This window comes from Pogoniulus pusillus, chromosome 8 (genome assembly GCF_015220805.1).
Source record: "Pogoniulus pusillus isolate bPogPus1 chromosome 8, bPogPus1.pri, whole genome shotgun sequence".
Lineage (NCBI taxonomy): Eukaryota > Metazoa > Chordata > Aves > Piciformes > Lybiidae > Pogoniulus > Pogoniulus pusillus.
Window position 1 is genome coordinate 33,354,223 of NC_087271.1, and position 25,889 is coordinate 33,380,111.

General features: G+C 40.4%; 2 protein-coding genes across 4 annotated transcripts in view; one reads left to right on the forward strand and one right to left on the reverse strand.

Annotated features, from left to right (window-relative positions):
* Positions 1 to 99: 99 nt before the first annotated feature.
* GLMN (glomulin, FKBP associated protein) lies at positions 100 to 24,565 on the reverse strand. Of its 2 annotated transcripts, none has more exons than XM_064148002.1 (19): positions 24,416 to 24,565; positions 21,762 to 21,833; positions 19,928 to 20,053; positions 18,451 to 18,570; positions 17,429 to 17,537; positions 16,415 to 16,661; positions 15,844 to 15,943; positions 14,193 to 14,380; positions 13,001 to 13,054; positions 12,054 to 12,084; positions 11,627 to 11,716; positions 10,792 to 10,833; positions 10,627 to 10,700; positions 10,244 to 10,328; positions 8,208 to 8,314; positions 6,890 to 6,953; positions 2,844 to 2,967; positions 1,402 to 1,484; positions 100 to 876 (listed from the first exon to the last, which is right to left on the reverse strand). In XM_064148002.1, the coding sequence occupies exons 2-19, from the start codon at positions 21,825 to 21,827 to the stop codon at positions 769 to 771; spliced, it is 1,818 nt and encodes a 605-aa protein (XP_064004072.1). In that variant the 5' UTR covers positions 21,828 to 21,833; positions 24,416 to 24,565; the 3' UTR covers positions 100 to 768. The 2 variants fall into 2 exon arrangements, with proteins under 2 accessions (XP_064004072.1, XP_064004071.1); XM_064148001.1 differs by having other exon boundaries at positions 8,208 to 8,317.
* Positions 24,559 to 25,889, forward strand: part of RPAP2 (RNA polymerase II associated protein 2) — a 40,789-nt gene continuing 39,458 nt past the window's right edge. For both annotated transcript variants that reach the window (XM_064147999.1, XM_064148000.1), the window contains exons 1-2: positions 24,559 to 24,635; positions 25,513 to 25,558. In XM_064147999.1, coding sequence (XP_064004069.1) covers positions 24,575 to 24,635; positions 25,513 to 25,558 — 107 coding nt within the window. In that variant the 5' untranslated portion in view covers positions 24,559 to 24,574. The remainder of the gene's footprint in view (positions 24,636 to 25,512; positions 25,559 to 25,889) is intronic.

Below are 25,889 nucleotides of genomic sequence, written 5' to 3' on the forward strand. Positions count from 1 at the left end.
TTTATATAAATGTGCATTCTGAGAAAAAAAAAAAGTGGCTTAGTGCACTATACAAAAGCCATCCTTTATTTCTAACTGGATTCAAAACTTATGAGCTCATTATAGTTTCCGAAAATATTTTAATGTATCTTAAGTAAAACTTTACCATTAAAGATGTTTGAATCAATTCAAAAATACAGGTGTACATACTAAATCTTACAGTGTGTTTGTTAAACACAAGTGTTCTCTGATGTCTTATTGTTAGTATCTTACTTAGCTCCAAGATTATGTGGTTTTCTTTAAACCTGGTTTCCTTTGCCATAATGTTTCTACTGTTATCTATTTACACCTCAAAGTCTTGCTTGCAAATACAGAAGCTTGTTTGTCAACATAAAAAACTGCTAATAAAAATACCTTGTGCATAAACAGTGCTTTTTAATTACTTGTTCTCCCGTCATTTAAAAAAATATTTGCAATTTCATAACACCAGGCAGCCACTACCTAACAAATCTTTAAAATTACCTAAAAAATAAATGCACAATGATACCTCCTTGCCTCAGCAGAACAACAAACCCCACTCAAATTTTCCATTTCTAAACTTGTGAATCACATACAACAATAGCAAAAGAAAATAAATAGTAACAGCAACAAGACCTAGGACGAGCAGCACTTGCAATTCTTCCAGAGGCCACTCTAAATCTCTTTTCTTTTAAAGGTTGGCAGCCTCATCTTCAAGTTTCATAGTCAAAATGAACTAAGAAGCATGTTAATTCAAGTATTTCAGCTGACCTAACTATCTTCATTCATTGCAGCTTTTGTTTTCATTTCAATGAGTTCTTCTACTCGAGCTAGAACACTTTCTATTAAATCAAATGTGAAGAGAGCAGAGTGTAAAACCTGAAATGACAAAAGGGATGTTATTGTTATTAGAGGATTTGTTTTATTTTACCTATTGGACATGTACATGTATTGGGATTGTTTAGCCTGGAGAAGAGGAGGCTCAGGGGAGACCTTATTGCTGTCTACAACTACCTGAGGGGTGGCTGTAGCCAGGAGGAGGTTGCTCTCTTCTCTCAGGTGGCCAGCACCAGAACGAGAGGACACAGCCTCAAGCTGCGCCAGGGGAAATTTAGGCTGGAGGTGAGGAGAAAGTTCTTCACTGAGAGAGTCATTGGACACTGGAATGGGCTGCCCGGGGAGGTGGTGGAGTCGCCGTCCCTGGGGCTGTTCAAGGCAAGATAGGACGTGGCACTTGGTGCCATGGTCTAGCCTTGAGCTCTGTGGTAAAGGGTTGGACTTGATGATCTATGAGGTCTCTTCCAACCTTGGTGATACTGTGACTACACTGTGACTACATTTGTCTCCAGATTGAAAATAAAATTCCAATGCTTCTGAATAACTCTGAAGGAAATGCAAACTCACCTGCAGCTGCATTTCTGTAGTCATGGCAGGCATCTTTTCCCCACTAACAGTAAGAGAACAAATTGTGTTTGAATTGCTTGCCTCTGTGGAGGAAAAAGAACCAGAGAGCAGCCTGCTGTATCACATAACTTTTAGAATGAAAACAATATTTAGTATTAGCATTTCTAGACAGTAAATATGAAACAACAAAAACCAAACACAGGACAGAACATGTTGAACCTTAAGAATCTGAGCTGGGCACTATCTCTGCACTGTCTGTGCACATATGACTACATGACTAAGTAAGCAGTATCTGCAACTCAAAAACAATTTTATATAGCCAAAATGCTCCTTAAAAGAAAAAAAAAAGTTCATTTTCAAATATTTTTTCTATTTCCACATGTAGGCACAAAGCAAGAGGTTCTTTAACTTGCCTAAACAAATCTAGACATGAAATACTTATTTTCTTAAAACAAGGCTGCATTGCTGTTTCAAGCCGATTACTTGCAGCAGGCAAATCTACAGAGACAAGTCTGAAAACTAAAGGAGAAAACCTCTTGCAGACTAGATTTGAATTTATCCTAATGCTCACAAAGATTATACCTTGGGGAAAACAGCTAAAACATCTACTGTTAAAAGTTACATGTTCTCTCCCAAACTCAAGTATCTCTTACTTTGTCAAAAATATAGACATTTAAGAGGAATTCAAAGCTTCCTGATTCATTTTAAAGGATTCCCTTTAGAAGGATATCTACAGATTGCCTTCAGAAAAATTCCCCTTCTTTGCCTCACAGTTACATAGTTTACAACAACAGAAGAGGATAAGACTAGGGGCAGAAAGCTGTACCGACCTTTTTGCTAGCAGAAGCAAGTTCCTTGGTCTGTCTAATTATACTGGAGACCACAAAGGAACAGAGGATCTGACATACACAGAGATCACCTCAAGCAGCTACAGCTCCTATGCCCTGTGGAACATTATCTGCTTAACCCAGAGCAGAATCTGATTCTGTGTGTCAGTTTAAAAAAACGTTTCTCAAAAAATCCAGAAAATAACCCTGCAGGCTTTAAGGCAGCTCCCAGTTGCTGTGTGAATTATTTCTTCTCTTGTTAACTTCTCTGCACCTACACAAATACTTGGAGTTGGATGTGCCTGTCTAAGCTTAAAATCAAAAATGTAAATGCAGAGCAAGCTTTGAGGGTCTCTGTGTGACATTTCTATCAGGTTTCCATAACATTTACAAATGTGATGAGAGATAAACAAGTTCAGATTTTTTTCTGACCAATAATGAAAATTAGTATCAAGTGCAGCAAGTACTGAATTATTATTTGAAATTTGGAATACTGTCAGCAATTAACTAAAACATGATCTGCACAGCATTCATCAACTCTTTGCTTTCCAAAGGACTTCCAAAGTTTCTAAATATGAACAAAGCCAAAAAAAAAAAAAAAAAAAGAAAACTAACCTTTTCTGTTTTCTTTCTTACTCTTGATTTCTGCTTCATAGTGTGCTTTTGACATATTGAGTCCTACATGCAATGGTTTTAAAAAGTTTTGCTCAATCTTGGCAAGCATGGGCCATACACCAGTCTATTCAAACAGAACAGAGAAGGTTACAAATTGGTTCTAATGAAGCATCACAATGTTAAGTTTTCAAGCACAAGCACAAGTTTTTGGACTATGTATAACATACACTTCTGTGCTGGAAGGAAAAAAAGAGCCATCATAGACACAAACAGGTTGGAAGAGACCTCCAAGATCATCCAGTCCAACCCAGCACCCAGCCCTGTCCAGTCATACTGGATGTTTGTTTCCAGGGCATAGTTTAGTTACACAGAAGCTTGTGGGTTCAGCAGAGGAATGACTTAGTGAAATTTAACACTCTGTGATATAAGATTAGACTCTCAAACTCTTTAACTTGACTATATTTATACTTACACTCCCTGCCCAGGGAGGTGGTGGAGTCACCATCCCTGGAGGTACTGAAACAAAGCCTGGATGAGGCATTTAGTGCCATGGTCCTGTCCTTCTCTCTTAGATTATTTGTTGAAAATTGGAGGATGAGGCAGAAGGGGTAGGGGGAGCAAACAATACATAAGCTCATAACTTATGATCTGTGAGGTCTCTTCCAACCTTGGTGATACTGTGATACTGTAACTACAGCAATGGATACGTGCATTTTCAACTTGTCTTAGCAGTGAGCAATCAACATTTGTAGCTTCATCTGAGGTAATGCAGCAGCAGAATGGAACAAATATTTTAATTATGCTCCTGAATTAACACTTCAACACTACGTGAACGATGTGATAAACGTCATGCTCCTCAAACACCTAAGTCTCTTGTCTGTACTGCACTCAGTTTAAACAGCATTGTAGGACATTACTGCATATGCTACTACCCCATCCTTAGGCATAACAGCTGAAGTGACCATGAACTTCTCCCCATTTTGGCATGGGTGACAGAAGTGGCTCAAAATAATGGCACTCAGGATGCAAGAGACAGAAGGAAAAGATGCTCAAAATCAAGCTTGTTCAAGGTATACTTCTTTGCCTTGGCCCCTTATAAGCTTGTAATGAAGGAAACATACAAAGCAGTCATTGTGTCTTCAGATATATGAGACTGCTTTCTTCAAGCACTATCCCCAGGAGCAAAGCATGTACAATAAAAACAAGGATTTTCAATGTTAATGGTGGTTGCAGTGGAAAATTCACCAGATTTTAATGCTAAATGACACAAAGTTAACTAGTCAGATAGGAAAACTGGTGATTAATTCCACCAGAAGGGGGTTAAATATGAAGAGATTACTGTCCAGAAAAACAATAATTTAAGCTTGTTATGAAAGTGCTTGGTACACAACAATCAAAACATCTGAACCGAAATGAAAGGAAGTATTTTCATACAGGGCAAGTGGGGCATAAAGAAGCGAGACAGAGAGGAAGTCAGAAAGAACTGGCAGGGCTTAAATTCAAGAGGAAACTTCAGAAGAGGTGGTGCTATTTTCTCTTCAAAAAGGTAGGGACATTCTTCATGCCAGAGACTAGAAAATGCTGTTACAGCAATTGTGTGACACTACACATACATTTTTAATAATATTAGAAGAGGAATCCTCTCTTCTCTTACAAAGCTCTGCATTTATACCACACAGTGAACCATAAGGAGCACTTAAATAGTAACCACTTCATAAATCTGAGAAACAGATATAGTCTATCAATACTAATTACATAAATAGCAAATTAGAAAGGCACCAACTGAAATCTACTTCTGCTCTTCATTTTCATTACAGTTTTGGTAACCAGTGTAAGCTATATTACTATTAGACTAATAAAATGATTAGGCACTCATAAAACTTGTACTCATAAATCTTAAAAAGCTCAAAGAATAGATCAGAATTTGTTCTGTATTGCAGAAAACAGAAAATGCAGTGCTGAAATCTTTTACTTCAAATCATAAGGAAAGTCAAGGAACTGGAGAAGAACAACAAAACACCACAGGATCCTTACCAGCTGGATAAATATTTGTGACCATGATATTCCTTATTCAAGTCAAGAAAGGCTTTACTGTACTTTAAAACTAAACAGCAACTTTTCTTTAAACTTTCACTAATTGAAACAAATATTTTAACATAAAAAACAAAATATTTAGTACTAAGGATGTAAATGATACCTGTTCTCTATGTGATATAGTGGATAAAATGCTCATGGATTGCATAAACTGGAGGAATAGTGGAGCATAATGATTAGAAAGCATCAACAGAAATTGCGCTAGTACTTGAGTCAGTAGCCATTTGGTACTGGAATGTAATCAGAAAACTAAACACAATTAATTCCACTGGCTCTTCAATGCTGTAATGACACAATCCACAATGGGTAAAATAGGCAAGGGCAGTTTTGACTCTTTAAATATTCTGCAAAGTTTAAATATGCAGAGTATTTCTGCAATAGCTTCATTCAAACATCCACACAGAGAGATGATGGCAAAGAGGATACACCTATAATAAAAACAGATCTGCTGCAGCAATGGGCTGGCAAATTATCTTTGTACATGAAGCATTTACTGTCTGTTTGTGGTAAAGCAACACTGCAGAAAATTGGGTGGGTTTGGCCTTCCTTTTGTTAGTTCAGCAGATCACAGTATCACAGTATCACCAAGGTTAGAAGAGACCTCATAGATCATCAAGTCCAACCCTTTACCACAGTGCTCAAGGCTAGACCATGGCACCAAGTGCCACATTCAATCCTGCCTTGAACAGCTCCAGGGACAGAGACTCCACCACCTCCCCGGGCAGCCCATTCCAGTGTCCAATGACTCTCTCAGTGAAGAACTTTCTCCTCACCTCGAGCCTAAATTTCCCCTGGCGTAGCTTGAGGCTGTGTCCTCTTGTTCTGATGCTGGCCACCTGAGAGAAGACAGCAACCTCCTCCTGGCTACAACCTCCCCTCAGATAGTTGTAGACAGCAATAAGGTCTCCCCTGAGCCTTCTCTTTTCCAGGCTAAACAATCCCAGCTCCCTCAGCCTCTCCTCGTAGGGAGATGATCTTAGGCAAGATTTTTTTTCGATGCTACTGCCTGGAGAAGGCAAAAGCACCTACCATGCACCTGTACAGTTGCTGTAAATACAGAGTATAGTTTTGCACAGCTAAAAAACATTTAAATTATTATGAAATACTTTGAGAAATCTTAATACTAAAAACTTTTAGCATATTGCACAAAAAGTATTTTGCCTGAAGATTAATAAAATGGCCTTTGAACAGCAAGGATTTGTAGTATTATTATTACGATGAAGAAATCCAGCTGGAAGCTGGAGGGATACCAGAGCGATTCATAGTGATGAGATGTGCTGAGGGATTTGGTTTAGTCAAGGACTTGTCATTGTGAAACTAATGATTGGACTCAATGATCTTGAAGGTCCTTTCCAATTTTAGGAGGAAGTTCTTCACAGAGAGAGTGATTTGCCATAGGAATGGGCTGCCCAGGGAGGTGGTGGAGTCACCATCCCTGGAGGTGGTCCAGAAAAGCCTGGATGAGGCATTTAGTGCTATGGTCTAGATGACTGGATAGGGCTGGGTGCTAGGTTGACCTGGATGATCTTGGAGGTCTTTTCCAACCTGGTTGATTCTATGATCTAAGAAATTCTGTGATTCTGTGATACCAGGGAATAAATAAGCAGGGGTGTCAGATATTTTGCTGGGTTTTGGTTTTTTTTTTCCATTTGAAGACTAATTAGTGCTGTGATTTTATAGAGACATACACTAAAATTATGGCTACAGACCATAGTTCATCAGGCAGAGTAAACTGCTACTGCAAAACAAGGTAATCTTTTCAGTATGAACATAATCAGATTTTATCATAGTACATCTCCTAATGTATATAATAAAAGTATCACTTCTGAATAACTGGCCATTGCAAAGAAAAGTGCAAAAACCATATTCTTGATTCAAGGGTAACTGTGTTCACACAAATGTAGCTCTCAGCATTCAGCTAATCAGGCTTTTTCAAATCATTTAGTACTTACCTGATTATCACTTTCACAATCCTTAATGACCAAGTATCTGAGCAGATTTAGTGATGCCATAATCCTGTGAATTAAAAAGTACTATGTAGAGCACAGGTTTGTATTGCAGAGACAGTAATTTAAATTGTCCATCAGCTAGGCATCCTAAAAATTTCCCTGTGTACAAACTGCAACCACTTACCTGCTGAGCACCATAGACTAGTCTAGAGCACCAGTATGCAGTAATGTCCATGAAACAACAGTTGACTCTGCAAGTGAGATTTAAACTGCCAGTAGATTGGAGGAAGCTGGTGAGTGTGAGGGAAAGTTCTCTGAAGAGGCAGAACCTTCTTACAGATTTTGTAATGTGCATCACTAGTGATCCAAACTCGATTTGAAACTAACGTGACAGTTTTGTTTACTACTCTACTGAGATTTTACTTTTCAGTGCTTTTTAAATACCTTTTTTACCAGTTTTACCATATTTTTGGTGGGAACTTTTGCTTTTTTCAAATAACATATACAATCAGAGACCATACCTCTGGATTAAGTCGTGATATGTCCACTGGGACACAAACCCTGTGAGAAGAGGCTGAGGGAGCTGGGGGTGTTTAGCCTGGAGACAAGGAGGCTCAGGCTGTCTACAACTCATTGCTGTCTACAACTGCCTAAAGGGAGGCTCTAGCCAGGTAGGGGTTGGTCTCTTTTCTCAGGCAGCTAGCAATAGAACAAGGGGACACAGTCTCAAGTTGTGCTGGGGGAGGTCTAGCCTGGATGTTAGGAGGAAGTTGTGATTGGCATTGGAATGGGCTGCCCAGGGAGGTGGTGGAGTCACCATCCCTGGAGGTGTTCAAGAAAAGCCTGGATGAGGCACTTAATGCCATGGTCTAGATGACTGGCTAGGGCTGGGTGCTAGGTTGGACTAGATGATCTTTGAGGTCTCCAACCTGGTTGATTCTATGATTCTATCACCCTGTTGATTTACAGGCCCAACAATATGTAAAACAGCCTCAAACTTATGTGCTGTAAGTTGCACCAAACAACTATTATTACCTTGTATCACATAAGAAAAGATATCACATTTGTTTTGTTCCTCCAACTGGTTCTGCAGAAAGCTGCCAACCACACTCTACTGAAGAAATAATCCTTTACCAATCAGTTCTGTAATTTGACATCCGAGACCTTATATGCTGAAGGAATGGAGGAGGAATTCCTTATTGTAAGCTCAGTATTAAAGTATCTTCCATACAGAGTTAGTTGAAAGGTGGTAAGGTAGTTTGAAGTATTTTTTATATGACAAAGAAAAAGAGAAAAGCCTCTAACTGTGATTACAACTCACCTGTCTGAGTTTTGCAGAAGATCTGTCTCAGCACCTTCTGGAAGTGAAAGCACTAAATCTAGAAGGGAGATCAGGTGATGTCCTGTAAACCAAATGTTGTCACACTCCTTCTGGAAAAAAACACACCAAAAACACAACCCCAAAAAGTTTAGCTGACTGCAGAATTAAAATCTTAAAAGGTATCTTCAAGAACTGTTAAAACTAAAGCATACAAATCAGTCATTTTGTAATCCTCCCTATGTCTCTGTGCCAAGCTGTTCAATTTCATCAGAACAGATTCAGCACACTACCACCCCTATAGTTAATATTCATTTACATAAACTTAGCAAATTGTAGTAGACACTTGGTTCTTTTTGTGATGGTTTGGGTGTTCCCCCTCCCCCACTTTAGAAATCACCCAGACTAGGCTCAACTAGCTCTGGGAATATGAATGAAGCTTATATTTACAGCTTAGCACAATATACAAGCAGATAATTACAGTATATACAGAAATATACAAGGTAAAAAGGCAATACAGAAACACAACTCCCCTCCCAGAAACCTGAGTCCCCAGGAGGGGCTCTCAATCACCCCTTGACCTTCCCCCCACCCCTCTCAACCTTATCCCAGTACCAAGAAAGAATAGAGGTTCAGCCAGGGGGTTAGGAAGCAAAGTGGATTAGTCCAAAACGGAGGGTGAGGTTAGAGAGTAAGAAGCAGCTCAGCCAGCAGCCCAAGTGAGAGTGGTTATCTGTGGATTTATTTCTTGTTCCTATACATCTCAGCAAGCCTGTGAGCAAAGTAGACATCACCACTGTTTTCCTTTCACAGCCTGTAATCTAGTTCTTCTCACCAAAGCATTCTAGCTAGCTTCAAACTAGCACACTTATGTATTTTGAGGTAAGGACCAATTAGCTATCTTTATCAGAGATATCAGTCATTTAATAATAATAATAGTGTTACAATGTAGTATTTTCTTTTCCAGAAGATGATCAAGTGTTTCAAGTTTTCCTTTGCATATTTCTAAACCCAGAAACAGACTGGAAGAAAAAATGACTAGGTAAGGAGACATGAAGCATAACTGTCTGTTAAGTCAGATCCAGTGAGGAATCTGTTAAGATTAAGATGAACTGGGCACAAAAAAGATCAAAAAAATGGATGCCAATAGAAAATTATGATGTCTATAGCAGAATTATTTGCAACAAACCTAGAATATTCACAGGATCACAAGAATGTTAGGGGTTGGAAGAGACCCAAGAAGATCAGCGAGTCCAACCCCCCTGCCAGAGCAGGACCACACAATCTAGCACAGATCACAGAGGAACACATCCAGACAGGCCTTGAAAGTCTCCAGGGAAGGAGACTCCACAACTTCCTTGAATTCATATTCATATGGTGGAATTTTGAAGCTGCCTTTCTGACAGCCAGGTCACGGAAGATATGTATTAAGAGAATTCTGATACTACATAGTCAAAAAAATAAAATGATTTAGTATGGAAATTTGAGGATATACTTTTACCTATTCAATTTTACTGCAAGCCCCTTTTGAGACAGTTTTCACATTATCATCTTGTTCATGTTGCCAATTCAAAATGCAGGACAGGGAATGTTCTAAGAAATAATAATTCACTCCTTTCTAAGACAATTATTCTACCCTATGTTATGCTAGCACATGCACACATTTACTATATTGTCCTGTTTGACCAAAGGCCCTAAGGAAAATTTTGGTTTTAACACTTTTTAATTAATTTTTCCCACTTCCTGGTATAAATGACTGTAAGCTATGAGATTTAAATGACTTTGATCTAGTTCAACTCTCTCTGATTAACATTTGTGAAGCACTCATGATATAATGCAGACTGTCACCAGAAAACCCAAGAAAAAAAATGAATACTTCTCTCTGGATCGTGGTATTTGAATTACATTCAAAGAATGTATTTCCTTGGCACTCTGAAGATCACAAGTACTGAGGAGGTCCTTTTTATAGAGAAGCATATATTTTTAATCCCAGAATTTTTGAGATGGCAACTTGTTTTTTTCAGTGGTAGCAGCCTCACCGTTAATGATAAGTGAATCTGATCTTTTATGTTTTTAATAATGTATCCTTCCACACCAGCATGGTTGCTTGTCTTCAGTAAACACCTTCAAATGAAACAAACAAAAATATTATCTCTACAAAAACTGCTTATACAGCTAGCTCAAAATTTAGATGACAAGTGGGAGCTTTACAACAGAAAAACTGCCGTGCAACCTTGAAACATTAGCTTATGTAACACAGCCAATTTTCTGTGAGGCAACTGAAACTGATTACATATCCAACGATTAACATTGCAAAATTAATGTGCTTTACCAAACAGAAACCCAGAAATCATTGTGTCTGTGCAGTTAGACTGCAATAAAGCTTATCAATCTCACAATCCACATTCATTTCGATGCATACTTGAACAATGTGTATTTCCCCTCCGCGTCAAACTTGTCTATGAACATCTGCAGAATACTTAAACTCTTCTGTCTCTAAGAAGACAAAAAAAAAAATGATGTTATCAGATTAATTCTAAGTAAATAAATTCAGCACTTAACTGATTCTGCTGGTCACATTACATACCATATGCTCTATAGGACAAAGGGTCATAACTTTCACCAGATCCTGCAGATGGACAAATTAAACATGACATCCAATTAGATACAGATTATTATGTTGCATCACATTGACTAATATCTTCTTTTTTTTTAAATGTTGGGAGTAAACACCAAACAAACAAACAAATCAAACAAACAAACCCACAGCTCACAATACTATGCCTATAAACAGTCTCATCAGAAAACATTATATAAGCTTCAGTGGCCGAAATCCCAAGGCCAATACACAAGAGCACTATTCTCATACTTTTGGGACCTAATGAGAAATGTAGTCAAGCAGCAGATTAGCAAGGAAGAGGCAAAAGTGAGCAAGGATCATCTAAGGGGACAGTGTCAAGTTGTGCTGGGGGCAGTATAGGCTGGATGTTAAGAGGAAGTTCTTCCCAGAGAGAGTGATTTGCCATTGGAATGGGCTGCCCAGGGAGGTGGTGGAGTCACCATCCCTGGAGGTGTTCAAGAAAAGACTGGATGAGGCACTTAGTTCCATGATCTAGTTGATTGGATAGGGCTGGGTGATAGGTTGGACTGGATGATCTTAAAGGTCTCTTCCAACCTGGTTGATTCTGTGATCATTGCCCACCTACTTCAGTGGCCTGTACCTAAGGGCATTTTAATTATCACTGAAACTTCACCCTCTAGTGGGTAAAAAAAGCGTCAATTCTGTGTAGCAGGACACTGAAGGCTTCAATTTAACAGTACAAGTGTATGAAGGTTCAGTAACACGGTGTCTCTTGAAACACTTGGGAAACCATTAGGTATTATTTATAACCAAACGATTACTGCAAATTGCCTCTTATTACCTGAGGTACGTTAATAAAGTCTCTCAATTCTAAGTACTGGTGAAGAAGACTATTATCTTCCATTCTCAATAAACAGCTCTCAAACAGATCCTGCAAGTGGGAAACAAAATGCAAACGTTTTGCACATAGATCAGACATTAATGTATATGCATAACACTAATGGCTAAAACTGCCTTCACTATACACAGTCATTTGGATATCCAAAGTTTGTAGGAGCTACAAATGGCAAATTAAGCACTTATATTTAGTGAACATTACACACGTGCAGAAGTGTCTGAAAAATACCTACTTAACCCTCAAAATATTTCTCTGCTATCTTATCTATCATTTGTACTTTTCTCACAATGGGAAACTAAAGTTTTACCATTACTTAAATAGGAAATAACAAACATTCTAACAGTGAAAATCTGATTAAAAGAAAACTTACAATTCCTTTAGATAACACAGATTCTTCTGTTCTATTAAAAAAAAAAACAACAACAAACACAACACATTATCAAACTTAAGTTCATCTTAAAAAGAAGAAATACTAGAACAAAGATCAACAAGAACTTGTCTCTCAACAATTCTCACTCTCTTTTATAAATATGGTATCTTCATTGTTCCTTCCAAAGACTTTTAGGATGAACTGGCTAATGAAAAGTTGAAAATTGAAGTTCTCTCTCCAGGGTCAAACCTAACTTCATTTCCTCCTGTAAATGCCCAAGAGCACCATCATGTTGTTTCTCACAGGTATCAAGACACTGATTAACAAAGAACAGGAATCTTTTCCAAGATGATTCAATTTGCACAGTTCTGGCAAGCCTAAAAAAAACCCACAGCAGATCCTAAACTGAATAGATCAGGAAGTTTTGTTTAAATTCTATCAGGAAATGGTAAGCAGCCATAATGGAAAACTTCCCTTCTATAGCAGCACTAGAAACTATTTGGTCAAACACTGCAGCTTATGGAAGGTGAAATAATGACAATATATAGAAAAGTCTCACTTCCTTTACAAAACCTGACCTTTAATCACTTTGCATGATACCATCAAAACACATTCATATAAACAGTATTAAACTAATTTTTACAGAAGTACCAGGAAATATACACTACAATTATTCTGCATGTGTTTTAAAAAAAAAACTTTATCTTGAATTTTAAGAACAAAGTTTTAAAAATTATATCACAATACATGCCAAAAATGAAGAATAAAGTGGTTACATACAATTTTTTGTGCTAAAAGAAGTCATCTTATTTTGGAACTTGCTATTTTAAGTCTTAGGCTTAAGAATCTCCTTTGAACTTATCCAGTATATGCAAAATTTGACTCTTTGAATGGCTGTAAGAAAAATCAAACCCACTATCTAGAACTCAAAAAAACATAATTCCTACCTTTTTAGTAGTACTTCAATATGTGTCATATTGCATTGCAGAAGGTATGATGGACTGAAAGAGAAATCACGAGGGATATGCATTTGCTACTTAAACAGTAGGTGTCCAAAGCATCAGGCAACACATGACAATTTTCACATGAACCCATACCCTCCCTCAACCTAACACACAAACTGTTTATCCTCATTAGAATTACAACCTACCAGCTAATGCAAAAATGATCCTAACGGCCTCTCTCAATATGTTACTCTAAAATAGCTCATGACTAAGTCACTCCAAATATCTTAGGACACAAGTGCTAGAAAATCACAGGATTAGCCAGGTTGGAAAAGACCTTTGATATGGAGTCCAACCTAGCACCTTGTCATGACCTAAACCATGGCACCAAGTGCCTCATCCCATCTCCTTTTAAACACTTCCAAGGATGGTGACTCCACTACCTTCCCATGCAGCCCATTTCAATGCCAATCACTCTTGCTGTGAAGAACTTCTTCCTAACATCCAGCCTAAACCTGTCCTGGCACAGCTTGAGGCTGTGTCTTCTTGACTGGATGAGGCCCTTGGTGCCATGGTCTAGTTGACTGGATAGGACTGGGTGATTGGTTGGACTGAATGATCTTGGAGGTCTCTTCCAACCTGGTTGATTCTATGATTCTATTCTATGATTCTTGCTCTGTCACTGGTAGCCTGGTTGCATTGCATAAGGTATGATGGACTGAAAGAGAAATCACATAAGCTATATGCATTTGCACATAGTTAATACATTGCTACTTAATACATTAGCAAAACTAAAATATCTTTATAAACATTAATAATCCTGCAATGGACACAAAAATAGTATTCCAAATGGCTACAAAAATAGGATTCCAAATGGCTGTTATTAACTCTTAGGTAGACATTCTCTATAAATAAGCAATTGAAAATTTAAGGCATGTTATTTTTTAGCATTTGACTTATCCTACTAGTCTCTTTAAAAGGAAAGCTCATCTAAAATTAAACCATGATAAAATAACTTGCAGGACTGGAGTATATTTTTATGCATATAATATAAGCTATATAAAACATAAATGCATGAAGGTTGACACAAACATGTATTAGTGAAAGGCAAAAGTTTTCATTAGTAACTGATTGCAAATAAAAAGTTTTCTTCAAAAGAAAAGACTTAGGATAAGTGAGGGAGAATTGTTCTTACCTAAATACCACTGGAAAGCTGTCTGTGCCAAAATGGTGAACAAACATCAGATACGAAAGACATGCCAAAGAGTCTGCAACATTTTGTTGCTCTATGTCTGCAAACTCCTGATTCTCCCAGTGTGAGCTCTTGCCTTTACGATGCATAAACACTAGTGGCATCAATTCTCTCGTATCCCACAAAATGTCCTAAAAAAGAAAGACAGGTTGGCCATAGCTGCCTTTAATAGGTTTGTATGCCAGTTAAATGTGAAAACCTCCACTGTATGTACAGGAATTTCTCTTACTTGGTATATGTCTAAGTTAATAATTTTATGATATATATACACCCCAAAAAAACACAGGAGAAATAACTGCTGTGAGAAGAATGTTAAGATAGCAAAATCAAGCACTCAAAAAAGTTAACAAGGACAAAAACATCCTGCAAAACCCTATTTTGCCTCCCTTATCTGCAATGCTATGAATAACAATAGCTTCATGATCACATCATGGCACAGGATCCTGTATTTTTCGGGTCTCCCAGTGGAATGGAGAAGAAAATCATACAATCAAGCAGGTTGGAAGAGACCTCCAAGACCATCCAGTCCAACCTAGCGCCCAGCCCTATCCAGTCATCTAGACCATGGCACTAAGTGCCTCATCCAGGCTTTTCTTCAACACATCCAGGGACGATAACTCCACCACCTCCCTGGGCAGCCCCTTCCAATGCCAATCACTCTCTGGAAAGAACTTCTTCCTAACATCCAGCCTATACCTCCCCCAGCACAACTTGAGACTGTGTCCCCTTGTTCTGTTGCTGGCTGCCTGGCAGAAGAGACCAACCCCCACCTGGCTGCAATGTCCCTTCAGGTAGTTGTAGACAGCAATCTAAGCAACTGACAGGGTAGGAGTTTATCTGCCAGTTGAGGACAAGCCAGTACATTTCAGTATTTGCAAAAGAGGAATATTCTTTACCACATTCAAAATGTGGACAAATGGCAGCTTCACTTACATTAATTTCATTAATCACACCTAGTCCTATTTCTGAAAACATACACATACAGTTCATGGACTGTACTTGACTATCTCCAGATAAGAGCTGATTTATTGAAATATCCAAATAAAATAATCTAAATTCACAATAATCTTTCTCTAATATAACACAGCTGCTATGCAAAATATTCAAACCCAGAGTAACTGCTTTGGTAGCATGGAGCTGACATGCTCCATTGAATTTCCAGCTGTAACAGCAGCAGAAGACAATCATCAATTCCTAAATAGTCAGCTGGCACTGCACGAGGCTCATTATCGATTTCTCACTGTACAACTTGTGGATTAAAGGTAACAAGATTTTACCTTGATGTAATACTGCAGCAAAGATGATCCTTTACATATTCCAATAAATTCATACATTGCTAAGAAAAAAAAAGCACTTACAACAAAGCAGCAGCTGCTGATTCAGACAGCAGTGCAAACCAGTTTATCAAGGAGCAAAACTGCCTGCAAGAATTGCAAATTCCAGAGATGGGACCTGGATCTGTTCTATACTGTTATTTATGGGCATTATATTAAAAGGCCCAGTAAAACACTCCACTAACCAATAAAGGAAGCAAAATGAGCTGCACTAGACCACTGGTTTTGTAAACATTGTTATTAATTATGACCAAACTTACTATGATTTCAGCTGCAAAACGTCTGAAGGGATGTTCTTCAATACCTTCAAGCTGTTCAAGATGAGCTGTCAATAATGGGTATTTCAGACTTTTCATACAGCTGAAATAAGAAGTGGTGAAACAAAGTCACCAACATGGGCACAAGTACAGACTATAAAAGTGTCATTTACAACCAAGAATAAGGTCTATATACATACTAGCTGCTGCTATTCCTGATATGCTAGGGAGAATCAAAAAGGGACTATCTCCTGTAGAAGCATTCCTTAGACTTTACCTCCAGAGTGTGGTTATCCTCACTGTTGTAAATTTAAGGAGAAGCAGAGATACACCAAATCAGCCTAATATTTCTTTACCATTTCTCTGTACTAAAAAAGCAATTATTACTTGTAGCATTCTTACCTCACTTCATAGGTATGTAAAGTTTATTTAGGGGTTTAGTTTGGTTATTTTCAGTTTTTCAGAATACCACATTTGTTAGTAAGTTGGCAGCATTATAAAACTCTATTGAGACAGCTTATTTACTACCTACTGATGATTTTGTCAAGTTATAATAATGACATAAAATACTCACAATTTTACTAATTCTTCTTTCAGCTCCATGTCATTGTACTCTGGTAACTTTTCCATGTTTTTAACAACTTCATTCACAAAAGGTTTAGCAAAGTCAACTACTGCACTACAACATCGACACAGACCAAATTGGTCTTCTTGTATTTGTTCTTTTGTGTAAGGTACAGGTAAGGGAGTAAGCTGATTCATAATCATGGCCAAAGATAAACCCACTGAGTAGGCTTTCTTGTTCTGAAGTTTCAAAAGCACTGGGAGAAAGAGAAAAAGGAAGAGAGAGAATATTTTGGAGACATTTGCATCTGGGGAGGAATAACAACAAGTTGGGTGTGCCCTGCTGGAAAGCAACTCTGTGGAGAACTGCTCTATAATCCATGACAAAACCAACAAAGGGGCTCCCAGACTGAGGAAGCAGCACAAGTGTACCCAGTGCAGGCTAATTGCAGATTATCTGTACAAAAAACCTGCACACTTCTAATATGAGAAGCATTTTGGTAATTGAGGTATGTTAGAATGTAACAACACATCTCAGAGACTACTACTTGTTATCAGTATTTTCAAAAGCAACATTTTTGGGTTTTATATGTAACCATAAGAAGGCTTCCCCCTTGCCAATCAACTACTTCGATGTGCTTCAGTCTGAAGTAAAAGTTTTCTACTAATGAAAATATGGAATAGTATGTTTTAAGAAGTTAAATAATGAAGAATTTCACACATTTATGTAGTTCTCTACTTCTCTAACAGCAGCATGAATGTTTACATCTATAACACTCACAGGACCACACTCTTGTAAATGAGGAAAAGTAACTGAATATTGCATTTTCAACTGCTGCTATTAATTCCATCTAAAACCTTTTTTCTAGTAGGTCAATATCAGCATGGAAGTTATACCCCATGTTGCTCTGTAGCATGCAATAGACTGTCCTGTTAGGACAGACATAATCCAGCAAAGGCTAAACTAAATTGATAAACAAATAAGAAAATAATTTATTTCAGAAATCACATGAAAAACTCTTACCTGTCTGCAAAGGCTGAAGCAGTAACAAGACAGTTTGGCACACCTGCTCTCCAGAGGTTTGCTCAATCTGCTCAAGTAAACCCAAAAAAAGTTCCTTTGGATTGCATAGCTGCAAGAGAGGAACAAGGCATATTTTTAAACAACAGTCACGACCTAAAATGTTCATTACAAGGAAACTTCAACACAAAAATTCATGAACACCAAGAAAGCAGAGCTTAATGTTCATGATACTCTTTAAGAAATTAACTAGGAATCATAGAATCAACCAGGTTGGAAGAGACCTCCAAGATCATCCAGTCCAACCTAGCACCCAGCCCTGTCCAATCAACTAGACCATGGCACTAAGTGCCTCATCCAGTCTTTTCTTCAGCACCTCCAGGGACAGCAACTCCACCACCTCCCTGAGCAGCCCATTCCAATGGCAAATCACTCTCTGTGAAGAATGTCTGCTGTAAAGTTGTGTGTGTGTATATTTTTATATAAGCTGCAAACATGTAATAATAAATTATGTCACTAAACTTGTTTTCCATGGTCTATAAAAACCTAACAGTACCATAGCAAGGCAAGCCTTAGAAGTAGAAAGAACAGAAAAACTGCAGTGTGAATTTAACTCAAGCTACAGAGGTCGCAAGTTGTTTTTTGAGTATATGAATGACCAGGAACTAGTTTTCTGTTGAGTAGAACTCATCTCCCCTACAATTCCATCAGAGCCATCATCATACTGTATCAGCATAAGACGAGAGGCAGTATCACTGTGGCTGCTCTGCAGCAGCCAGCTGTCAAGAACTTCTTGAGCTCTATCTGCATTTTTCCTTCTGGGTAATGCTGTGACTTTTTGATTTGCCCAGTTACTAATTTTGTAGGATTTGTAACAGTTCAATTATTTCTAAGAACACTAAGCTTGGGTCTACTGCAGATGAATCTGGGCTGTAAGTTTAAAAGTCACAGAAAACCACGAGGGAAATTAGGAACACTCCCTTCCCTACAGTTATTGTATTATAACCATATATTTAAAAACATACCTGTGCCAACTGATCCAGTATTTTCAGGCAGTGTTCTCTCTTATCATCCTCCTGTTCATACAAGAAAATACATCTAACAAGAGGAGAGATGAGATTCCAACCCATATTCTTGATGATAACCTAAAAGATTTTTGGAGAATAAACCACAAATGGACATCATCTAAACCTAGAAATATTGTATATATGAAAGCCAAAAAAACCAACAGATAAATGTGCTGGTTGTGACCAACACCATAAGAGTGTCATCAAAAACTTAACAACTATTACCATAAAGTTCTGTATCTGACAGACATTGTATTCTCTACCCATACCTATAAACACAGCTGCTTATTTGGTATAGTTTTCCTCAAAATATTAATTTTAACAGGTTAATATAAAGCTGTAAGAATTCATCTGACAATATATTTAAAACTAGACTGACTGCAGGAGTTTTGCCGAAAGAATAAATGCTTAGATGAAGTATGATCAGTCTGAGGGGACTGCAATCTTCAGCTGTTATCCAAACTCTCTAAATTCAAACCAGACTGTGAACCACATGTAATATCACCAAAATAGTCCATCTTTCATTTTCATTCTGAACTTTCTGCTTAACTGTGTATAATTTAGTATATTCTTCCAGCTCCTCAAAGTGCTTATAAACATTAGCATTTCTTGCAGTAGTATCAGCTTAGTTGTTTCTTGCAGTTTTGGCCAATATTATTATCTCCATCCATGATGGGCTGACCCCAGACAGCAACTAAGCACCCACCAGCTGCTTGCACACTCTCTGCCTCCAGTGGGATAGGTGAATCAGAAGGGCTAAGCAGAGAGTAACTCATGGGTCAGCAGAAGAGCAATTTAATAAGTTAAGGACAAACAAGAGGAAAAATATGGGGGAGGGAATGATGCAAACCACTTCCCATCAGCAGATCAATGTCCAGCCAACCTCCAAGCAACTTTCATCAGTTTGGGTCAACTGTCTCAGCTGTGTCCCCTCCCAACTTCCCTGCTTACTGAGTGGGCAGAGAGGAATAGAGCACCCTGATGCTGATCAGCAACAGCTGAGACACAGGTGACTTAACCACAGATTTTGGTCACAAATATAAAGTACAGCACTATGTAGACTGCCATGAAGAGAATTATCTCCATGGTAGCCAGCTCCTCCAGTCCACCATCTGAAATCCTGTCCTGCAGAAGACAGACACTAACACTTTCTCATAATTATACTTTTGTTCTCATTTCTCTTTGCTTAACTCACTGAAAAACACTGACTAACGGCTTTGTCAAGATTATCATAACTTGGTTTCTGTGAGCTACCTGAAGCTACATAAGAATGTGCACTCAACACAGAGCAACTTATTAGCCACTCATATCACAGTATCACAGTATCATATGTACACCTTACTCCACAGTGAAAGTAGCTTTCCCTTTTAAATAAGCAGTTTGATCTATTTAAGTTAGCGCATAACTAATACAATTAGTGCAAACTCAAACTCACCTTGTTTTTCTCATTCTGAATTACTTCTAATAACTGAGCTGCATACCCATCTTCTAAACATTTCTGACCTGCTACCAGAAACAGATTAAAATCTTCCCCTTTGAAATCAGCTTCTTCCAGAATTTGCTACAAAGAAAATATCCACACTTAATTCACACTTGAACATGAAACACATTGTGTTTTATTAAACACATATTAAAAAAGGGAAAACACTCAAGCTTTCATTTAAAAATTACATGCAGTGTCACTATTAACATCTTTTCTTATATACATATTTCATATATTAAGAAAGCTGCCAAGAGCTGCTACAGAAGACAAAGCAGCATTTCAATACAACGTTGTAAGTTTCAGAGTACTCCAAATTCCTTTCTTCTCCTCCCCACCTCGAGGGTTTGAACGGGGAGGAGAAGAAGGTGCAAACACTGCTTTCCACCCACTAGCCCTGCAGGCTTGAAGGGGGAACAGCAGGAGGCACCTTTCTACATGTGTGCTGACCCACATGTGTGGGAGCCCGCACTGGAGGCAGGCTGGGGGTCGGCTGGGTTTTCGTGCCCAGTATAAAATGGCAATCGGACACTTTGTCTAGAAATGCATAAACAGAGCAAGGGAGAAGGCAAGGGGGTTCCTGCTCTGAAAGAGATCCCACCTAGACAGAGTTCCTGATGGGACAGGTTCCTGCCATAACAGAATTATCATTTTGGACCATCCCTGCTTTTGGACTTCTACTTTTTTACTCAGCTCTAGGTTTTATACCATCCCTGCTTTTGGACTGTTTTTCCCACTTTTAGAATAGAATCATAGAATCAACCAGGTTGGAAGAGACCTCCAAGATCATCCAGTCCAACCTAGCACCAGCCCCATCCATTCAACTGGACCATGGCACTAAGTGCCTCATCCAGGCTTTTCTTGAACACCTCCAGGGACGGTGACTCCACCACCTCCCTGGGCAGCCCATTCCAATGGAACTAGTTCCACCCCCCTTGCCATGGGCAGGGACCTCCTACCCTAGATCAGGCTGGCCAGAGCACTTTTGCACCATTCTGTGCAAACTTGCAAGCTTGGCAAGTCCTGAGGTCCATTGAGAGAACTGGTGGCAGCACCTGGATCTGGCTGCTCTCAGACCACACACTTTCTGGCTGCCATTCTGGACTGGAGAGACCCTAGCAGTTTGGCTCTCCTCTGCTGCTGCTGAGGCAGCGTCGCTTCCACAAATCCCTGTCTTGTGGCAGTGGTGTCTCAAGACATTTCTGAGTTTGGCAGCTTTGCTACCCGCCTTGGGCTTCTGCCATGAGGATCAAGACTACTGGATATTGTTTGCAGCATCAGAATCAGTCAAGCCACAGAGAAATCCAGCAAGGGATGATTGCTGAATAACTGTCTCACCTCCATGAGTAAAGCCTGCTGTTCCCTTAATTCTCTGCTCAGCCTGATTGATAGTGGGGTAAAGCTGTGTTTACAGCTTAGCCTTTTCTATTTCCTGACCTCCTAAATCTCTCAATTTGTCTATAACATCCTTTTGAAGAATTCCTGATCAAATCAGAATCTGTAAATAAATCGAACTAGTTTTGTATCTAGTTTGGGGGTGAGATTTTCATGAAAATAAAATAATTCTATGTTTATAATTCCTGACTCAGCCACATTAATTACCTGCCTCCAGGACAGCAAGTGTCTTAGAGTAAGCACTACAGAGAAGTTAACTAAACATAGAGGCTAAAATTAGCTGCTCAATGAGGAGTTCTGCTAACATCTTTGTCTTTTTGGTTTTAATTATGACATAAGAAGAGAAATGGGCACTGCTTACACTTGTTACTTTTATAGAAAGAAAACTACTTACACATCTTTGTATTATGGCTTGAAGTTCATCAACTGCCATTACAGCTTGGTTTTGTTCTTCTGGCATTGAAACCTATGATAAATTAAAGAGTGCAGCATTAAAACACATGAAATAAACCCATAAACTGAAAAATAATCACATTATCCAAAAGAAACAACAAGAGAAGAACAAAATCAATCTAAACAGACAGCATGATTAAAAAAACCCAAAAACCAAAACAAAACACCAGGAAAAAAAGCATGTTTAAGTGTACATTATGTTATTAAATGCATGTTTAAGTGTATGTTATAGTATTCTACTCCTTGTATTTGCAGGGGATATTATTATGCACAGGAAATGAGCTGCATTTCTATGTACAGGAAGCAATTTATCCAATAGCATTAGGGTCATCTTAATAAGCTAGGAGGTCTCAGCTACCACCTGGAAGCATACACTGAAAACCACAACTAAGACAGAGGTCTGAGGTCATGGTGTACTCAGCAAGCACACCCATGCTTTGCTTCATCTTCTGTAACTTTTCTCACCAGAAGAGCTTCTGCTCAGCCTTGATGAAGACTCTAACCTGATGTCCAAGATGCCCTTATTGCAAGCAGAATGTGGACATGCTGGAGCGTGTCCAGAGAAGGGCCACGAGGATGATCAGAGGGCTGAAACACCTCTGCTACAAGGACAGACTGAAAGAGTTGGGACTGTTCAGCCTGCAAAAGAGGAGGCTCCCAGGTGACCTTCTTGTGGCCTTCCAGGATCTGAAGGGGGCCTACAAAAAAGCTTGGGGAGGGACTTTTTAGCCTACCAAGGAGTGACAGGACTAGGGGGAATGGAAGCAAAGCTGGAGGTGGGGAGATTCATACTGGATGTGAGGAGGAAGTTGTTGAACATGAGAGTGGTGAGAGCCTGGAATGGGTTGCCCAGGGTGGTAGTTGCGGCCCCATCCCTGGAGGTGTTTAAGGTCAGGCTGGATGAGGCTGTGTCCAGGCTGATGTAGGGTAGGGTGTCCCAGGGCATGGCAGAGAGGTTGGAACCAGATGATTCTTTTGGGCCCTTCCAACCCTGACTGATTCTATGATTCTATACAGCTGATATCCAACACCATACTAAGTCTAGCCAAAATTACATACGCAGTATGATTTATTTCTTTCTAGTGCCCATATAGGGCTAGTTCAATGGTCATCCTTCACCTAAATAACACATTTTAAACCTTCCTTGCTAAAAATAATTAAGGTAAATATCTGAGTAAATAAAGTACATACAAAGCTCACAGTATCATCAGGGTTGGAAGAGACCTCACAGATCATCAAGTCCAACCCTTTACCACAGAGCTCAAGGCTAGACCATGGCACCAAGTGCCACGTCCAATCCTGCCTTGAACAGCTCCAGGGACGGCGACTCCACCACCTCCCCGGGCAGCCCATTCCAGTGTCCAATGACTCTCTCAGTGAAGAACTTTCTCCTCACCTCAAGCCTGAATTTCCCCTGGCACAGCCTGAGGCTGTGTCCTCTCATTCTGGTGCTGGCCACCTGAGAGAAGAGAGCAACCTCCTCCTGGCCACAACCACCCCTCAGGTAGTTGTAGACAGCAATAAGGTCTCCCCTGAGCCTCCTCTTCTCCAGGCTAACCAATCCCAGCTCCCTCAGCCTCTCCTCGTAGGGCTGTGCTCAAGGCCTCTCCCCAGCCTCGTTGCCCTTCTCTGGACACGCTCAAGCATCTCAATGTCCCTCCTAAACTGGGGGGCCCAGAACTGAACACAGTATCCTACACAGTCAGGGCCATGAATTACATATAAAATCAAGCTTGGTTACCCCACATGATACATAGTAGAAGCAGTCATAATCTATCATTTTAAGCACTGCCATGTGCCTGGTTATATGATCACTATGAGTGTAAATTACTCACACACTGGGATATCTTGCTAACTACTCATTAAAACATCCCAGTTCTATATTTATAGAGGCATCTCAATGTAATGCCCTCTATCTCTTCTCTCGGTTTGCCCTCATTTGGATCACACAATAGCTGGATAACAAAGCTACCTGGGCGTTTAGCAAAGCCAGGCAACTAGCAAAAGCTTTAAAAGCATTTGTGTGTGAATGATTCAAAGCACAAACAGGTCACCTTTTGTTCTCAAGGCTGTACTTCAACGTTTTTACATCACTGCAATCTATCAGCGCAGATGATCTCGCCTGTCGTTTAAACGTGGTCTTTATACACTTTATTACCTCAAGGCGAACTCTTTGAGCTCTTAATTGTCCAGGATGTTTCTGAGCCTCCCAAAACGACTTAAATGTAGTTTTGAACGTTAATATTATCGGGTTTTCAGCCCTCGGTAACTTTACAATGTGCTCGGAGCCACCAAACGTGCCCTGAGCACCCAAGGCGCTGTTCCGGGGATTTACCAGCTGAACCCAGATGGTCTCAGGCCTTAGGACTTAACCCAGTTTCTAATTAAATCTTTTCACAGGTTTCAGCGGCAAGTGGACAGCACTTGAACCATGTGAAGCTTTCTACTATTTATAATACCCTCCAAACTCCCTTCTCCTTAATAAACACAGACCTCGGTCCCTTCCCTGGGTGCGGCACGACAGGCAAGCCAATAGGAAGAAGCTGCCAACATAGACCTTTAACGCACGGCTGAACTGCAAACCCCCCTGCTCACCTCAGCAAGCCGCCGCTGGAGCGCCTCAGCACCGACCAGCCGTACCCCTCGGCTCGGCAGCACTCCGCCGCTCCTCCGCCCTCCCGGCCCGGGCTACGCCGCGACACTGACTCCGCCTCCCGGGTTGAGAGGTCAGAGGGAGGGAGCAGAGAGCCCACGATGATGGCTGCCGGGAAGCAGTCGGGCGGCGCAAAGGGGAAACTCAGCCGGCGGCGTGCGGGTAGGTGCTGGCTCCGTGTACCGCTGCTCTAGCCTGGCGCTGAAGGGCGTCTGTGCCGGCCGGCAGCGCGGGTTCGCCCAGCTGTCTGTAGCGGGGGGGCAGCGGCGGGACTGCCGCGGTCGGCGGCGCGGGCGCTCCGCTGCTAGCTGGTGGACCGCGGCCGAGCCGGCTGCAGCCCGCGCCCCGGGCCGCCCCGTCCAGCAGCCTCGGGGGCTGGGCACACGGCCTCAGTAGTGCTGCGCCAACAGCTGTCCTGCAGCCCACCTGGAAACGCCGTGCTCGTGTTTTACGCGTAGCAGTCCCTTTATTTTCCCTCCCTGTTGCCCTTGTCATTAGAGTCCTCCGGGTTCGTAGCCGGGTCAGGGTGGGCGGAGCAGTTTGCGAAGGCGACCTGGAGGCAGGGAGGGTGGCAGCTGCGGCTCTTTGGTGAGGGTACCGATGTCGAGGCCTTGTGCCTGCTCCATGCAGGACTCCACAGTGGTGAGTCAGTCGGAAAGGATCGCTTTGGTCAGCAGTGGGATGCGGGGCTGAGCTGGAGAGCCAGTGGAGAAGCAGGTCAAAGTGGGGCCGGCACAAAAGTGATGCCAAAGGTATCTTTCCTTGAGCCGTCTGACAATAGAGGAGATGAGGAATGAGTGTGAAAGCAGATGGGTCTGTGAACCCTGACACTTGTAACAAGTGTGCCTAACTAGTTGCTGGGTGGTCACTACCTGGTTGAAGTTGCTGTCAGCAAACAAAAGCAAGTTTCTGTGCAGTTCTCTTGATTATGCTTATAGTTCAGAAGTTATACTCTTTTCCAGGTGCCAATATTTTCCACTGTTAAAGCAAAAAAGTACACTGATTTCTGTATTTCTACATTTATGTCTTTCATTTGTAGGGAATAAGCATTCCGCTGCGCTGGAGAGTGAAGATGCTGCTCAAAGGTATAGTTTCCAACAATGTGTGGCATTCACGTCTGCTCTCACTTGGAGATCACATCCTCTGCACTGCATGAGTTTTTTGCTTTCTCAGAGTAGTGTGACTACCCCCAGGGAATGGCTGGCATCGGTGTTATGAACACCAGTGTTATGCTCAGAGGGTTTGCTGATGACACCAAGCTGGGAGGCTTGGCTGATGTAGCTGAAGGCTGTGCAGCCATCCAGAGAGACCTGGACAAAGAGCTGGGCACAGAGGAACCAGATGAGGTTCAACGAGGACAAGTGCAGAATCCTGCACCTGGGGAGGAGTAATAAACTGCACCAGTACAGGCTGGGA

Excerpts from the sequence above, each read along its gene's own strand:
- GLMN (XM_064148001.1), bottom strand. The coding sequence starts at position 21,827 with ATGCCAGAAGAACAAAACCAAGCTGTAATGGCAGTTGATGAACTTCAA. Across the intron at positions 12,085-13,000 it reads ATTGAAGTACTACTAAAAAG|AACAGAAGAATCTGTGTTAT; the intron begins GTAGGAATTATG and ends TTTTTTTAATAG. Across the intron at positions 10,834-11,626 it reads ACTTTATTAACGTACCTCAG|GATCTGGTGAAAGTTATGAC; the intron begins GTAATAAGAGGC and ends GTCCATCTGCAG.